General features: G+C 41.9%; 1 protein-coding gene across 1 annotated transcript; it reads right to left on the bottom strand.

Moving 5' to 3' along the window:
* Nucleotides 1-312: 312 nt before the first annotated feature.
* LOC110919364 lies at nt 313-2,397 on the bottom strand. The gene is made up of 3 exons (XM_022163638.1): nt 1,818-2,397; nt 1,297-1,730; nt 313-1,071 (listed from the first exon to the last, which is right to left on the bottom strand). The coding sequence occupies exons 1-3, from the start codon at nt 2,395-2,397 to the stop codon at nt 313-315; spliced, it is 1,773 nt and encodes a 590-aa protein (XP_022019330.1).
* Between the last annotated feature and the right edge of the window lie 717 nt (nt 2,398-3,114).

Genomic DNA, 3,114 nt, shown 5'->3' with positions numbered 1-3,114 from the left:
AACAGATTTAATTAAGACCACCCTACCCCCATTGGAGAGCATATTCAACTTCCACTTAGCTAAGCGAGCCCGAAAAGTCTCTATTACCGGTTGCCAGTTCGCAATCCGGTTCATGTTAGCCCCCACTTTGAGACCAAGATATTTAAATGGCGGACAATCTGGTTTACACCCCACCAGGTTAGCCATTTCTCCCGTTTCGGCCAATCCCACTCTAATACCGTAAAGGTTAGACTTGTCGATATTGATTTTGAGACCTGAACAGAGAAAGAAAACACGAAGAATTCTCACGATGTTAATAATTTCAACTCTAGATCATTCTCCCATGACAATAGCGTCGTCTGCATAAAGGAGGTGGGAAATATTCGACCCGTTACATGGCGTTGGGATCCCTCTTATGACCTCCGCTTCCTTAGCATTATTAATCATACAAGACAAAGCCTCCATCACCACCAAGAATAAAAACGGAGAAAGTGGATCGCCCTGTCTCATACCCTTCTCGCATCTAAAAGTGTAAGTAGGCGAACCGTTAACCAAAACCGACGAATTCGCCGATTTAAGAACTCCCATGATCCAAGAACACCACTTATTATGAAATCCCATTTGATGTAGCATGCTAACAACAAATTTCCAACTCACGTTATCATATGCTTTATCAAAATCTATTTTAAGAATAAAAGCCTTGGATTTCTTCTTTTTAAACCAAGAAATAATCTCGTTGACAATGAGGGGGCCATCCAAAATGAATCTACCTGAAAGAAAGGCCGACTGAAAATCTGAAATGACATCATCCATAACCGTCCTCATGCGATTGGCAAGGACTTTCGAGATCACCTTGCTAATCACTCCCACCAAATTAATGGGCCTGTAATTACTATGCGAAACTGGATCTTTGACTTTAGGAATCAGGGCAATAAAAGAGGCCCCACTTCCTAAGTTAATATCCCCAGTGTTGTAGAACTCATCAAAAATCTTCATAAAATCCTCCTTGAAGGAGTTCCAAAAGTGTTTAATAAATCTGAAATTCATCCCATCCGGGCCCGGAGCCTTCTCATCCCCACAAGCGAAGACAACCTTTTTGATTTCCAACTCAGAAAACGGCTCAATTAAAAATTACTATTCGCCTCCGAAATTTTCTTAATGTTCTGGCACACGAAATCCGGTCTACTTGGAGCACGATCTTTAAACTTCTCCCTAAAAAAACGAGAGAATCTCTTTCTTAATTATCGCAGGTTTGGAGCACCACTCTCCATTAATATTGAGACCGTGTATCGAATTGACAACTTTCCTATTATTAACCAAAGCATGAAAAAATTTAGAGTTCTCGTCCCTGTCTAAGGCCCACTTCGCACGAGATCTTTGCTTGATGTCGGCATTCTTCCTAAAGTCCACATCTTTCACTATTTTTCTGTTTTCCGCTAAGACCCATTCTTCTTCCTCTGTTAGATCCCTATTCTCCATTTCTTTTTCTAAAAACTCCAGTTCAGATAAAGCCAAGTTTTTTTTCTCTTTTTCTTTAGATAAAAAGTCATCTCTCCATATCCTCAACCGGGCTCTAATGTGAGCGAATTTAGAAGTGAGACTGACGTCAGGGGGACCACTCGCTTCAAAACTCTCAGCTGCCTCAGTAACTGCCTCCTCGAAACCCGGCTGTCCAATCCATGAACTAAAGATTCGAAAAGGACGAGGACCGAACTTCGAATCGACAACCTCCAAAATAATCGAAAAATGATCTGAATGTCTCCCCGGGAGTACTCACGCACAAACCGAAGGACACTAGTTATAAAATTCCGAACACACTAAGAGCCGATCCAACTTACTTAATTTTCTGCCGTTATCCCTTGAACAAGTGAATCTACGCCCCTGTAAAGGATATTCCCGGAGCCCGTTTTCAAAAATAAAATTATTGAAATTCTCAGCACAAGCCTTTTTAAATTTTGAATGTTTCCTCTCATCGAGAGAGCGAACAACATTGAAATCACCCGCTAAGACCCACTGACCATCATAAGAGTTTATCAGCACCGAAATCTCCTCCCACAACTGACGTTTGGCAACAGTACTTTGTGGAGCATAAACATTAAGCAAATTTATAGAAGTCCCACTACCAATTAAAGTTCCTCTAATTAACAGAAAGCTTCTATTCTGAACAGTGTCTTCGACTTTAATAAAAGACGGATCCCATAACCAAATTAACCCTCCTGCCAGACCAACCGAAGCCGTGAAAGAAAATTGAAAATTATTATTACCCCAAAACCCCGCAAGATTAGCTCTAGCAACAGACTCCAGTTTAGACTCTTGCAGAGCGATCACACCAATTTTGTTCATCATCCTTAACTCCTTAACCAACAAAGCCTTAGCACCCCCATTAATACCCCTAATGTTTAAAGAAAGAATATTCATGGGTTCACCGCGTACATACCTTCGTTTCTAATTGCCTCCATAACAAGATCATTGTGATTGCCAAGCTCTGCACCCACCAATTTTCCTATACGAATTGCAGCCTCCACTTCTTCACTAGCCAGAGGGTCAGAAGTATCTGCGACCTCCTCATTTTGAACTTCCTTACTGCCGTCTGCTCTGATAATTGAGTCGGGTTCCTTATCATCAGAAGACACCATAGTAACTGGCTGATGGGGAATCCTAGCCGAATCCTTCACTACTTGATTCTCCATCTCTGTTTGAACTCCAAACCGTAAACTCGAAAAAGGGTCCACATTAAGGTCAATAAAAAATTCTCCATGGTCCCTGGCCCGCTTCTTTGGTCTCTCAGCCGAGTTGGGACTGGGCCTCCCATGTTTACTTTGGGTTTTAATTCTGGGCCTCAAGAAAACGTTTCTTTTATTGGGCCTCTTGTCCTTATTTGCCGACTTAAAGAAAAAAAGGTTATTTACTGTTTGACTTCCGCCACTTTTTGAGCCTAGGGCCCCACCAAAGGTCTGATTCTGCTTCCCAACAGTGTTGGAATGTGAAAAGGTGCCCCCACTTCCAAGATCCACATCGTGACTCTTCCTCAAATTTTCAGCTGTATTGTCATTATCAACCTTTTGGTATTCCTCATCCTCCATCCTGAATTCCAACGACCTCAGAACCGAAGTACCATCGTTTAGAGAAGCATCA

This window comes from Helianthus annuus, chromosome 16, assembly GCF_002127325.2.
Source record: "Helianthus annuus cultivar XRQ/B chromosome 16, HanXRQr2.0-SUNRISE, whole genome shotgun sequence".
Lineage (NCBI taxonomy): Eukaryota > Viridiplantae > Streptophyta > Magnoliopsida > Asterales > Asteraceae > Helianthus > Helianthus annuus.
Note: the sequence above shows the minus strand (reverse complement) of the source record. Positions and strands in the feature narration are given on the sequence as shown.

Excerpts from the sequence above, each read along its gene's own strand:
- LOC110919364 (XM_022163638.1), bottom strand. The coding sequence starts at position 2,397 with ATGAATATTCTTTCTTTAAACATTAGGGGTATTAATGGGGGTGCTAAG. Across the intron at positions 1,731-1,817 it reads GGATAACGGCAGAAAATTAA|ATCATTTTTCGATTATTTTG; the intron begins GTAAGTTGGATC and ends GGAGACATTCAG. Across the intron at positions 1,072-1,296 it reads CTAAATTTTTTCATGCTTTG|GTTGTCTTCGCTTGTGGGGA; the intron begins GTTAATAATAGG and ends GAAATCAAAAAG.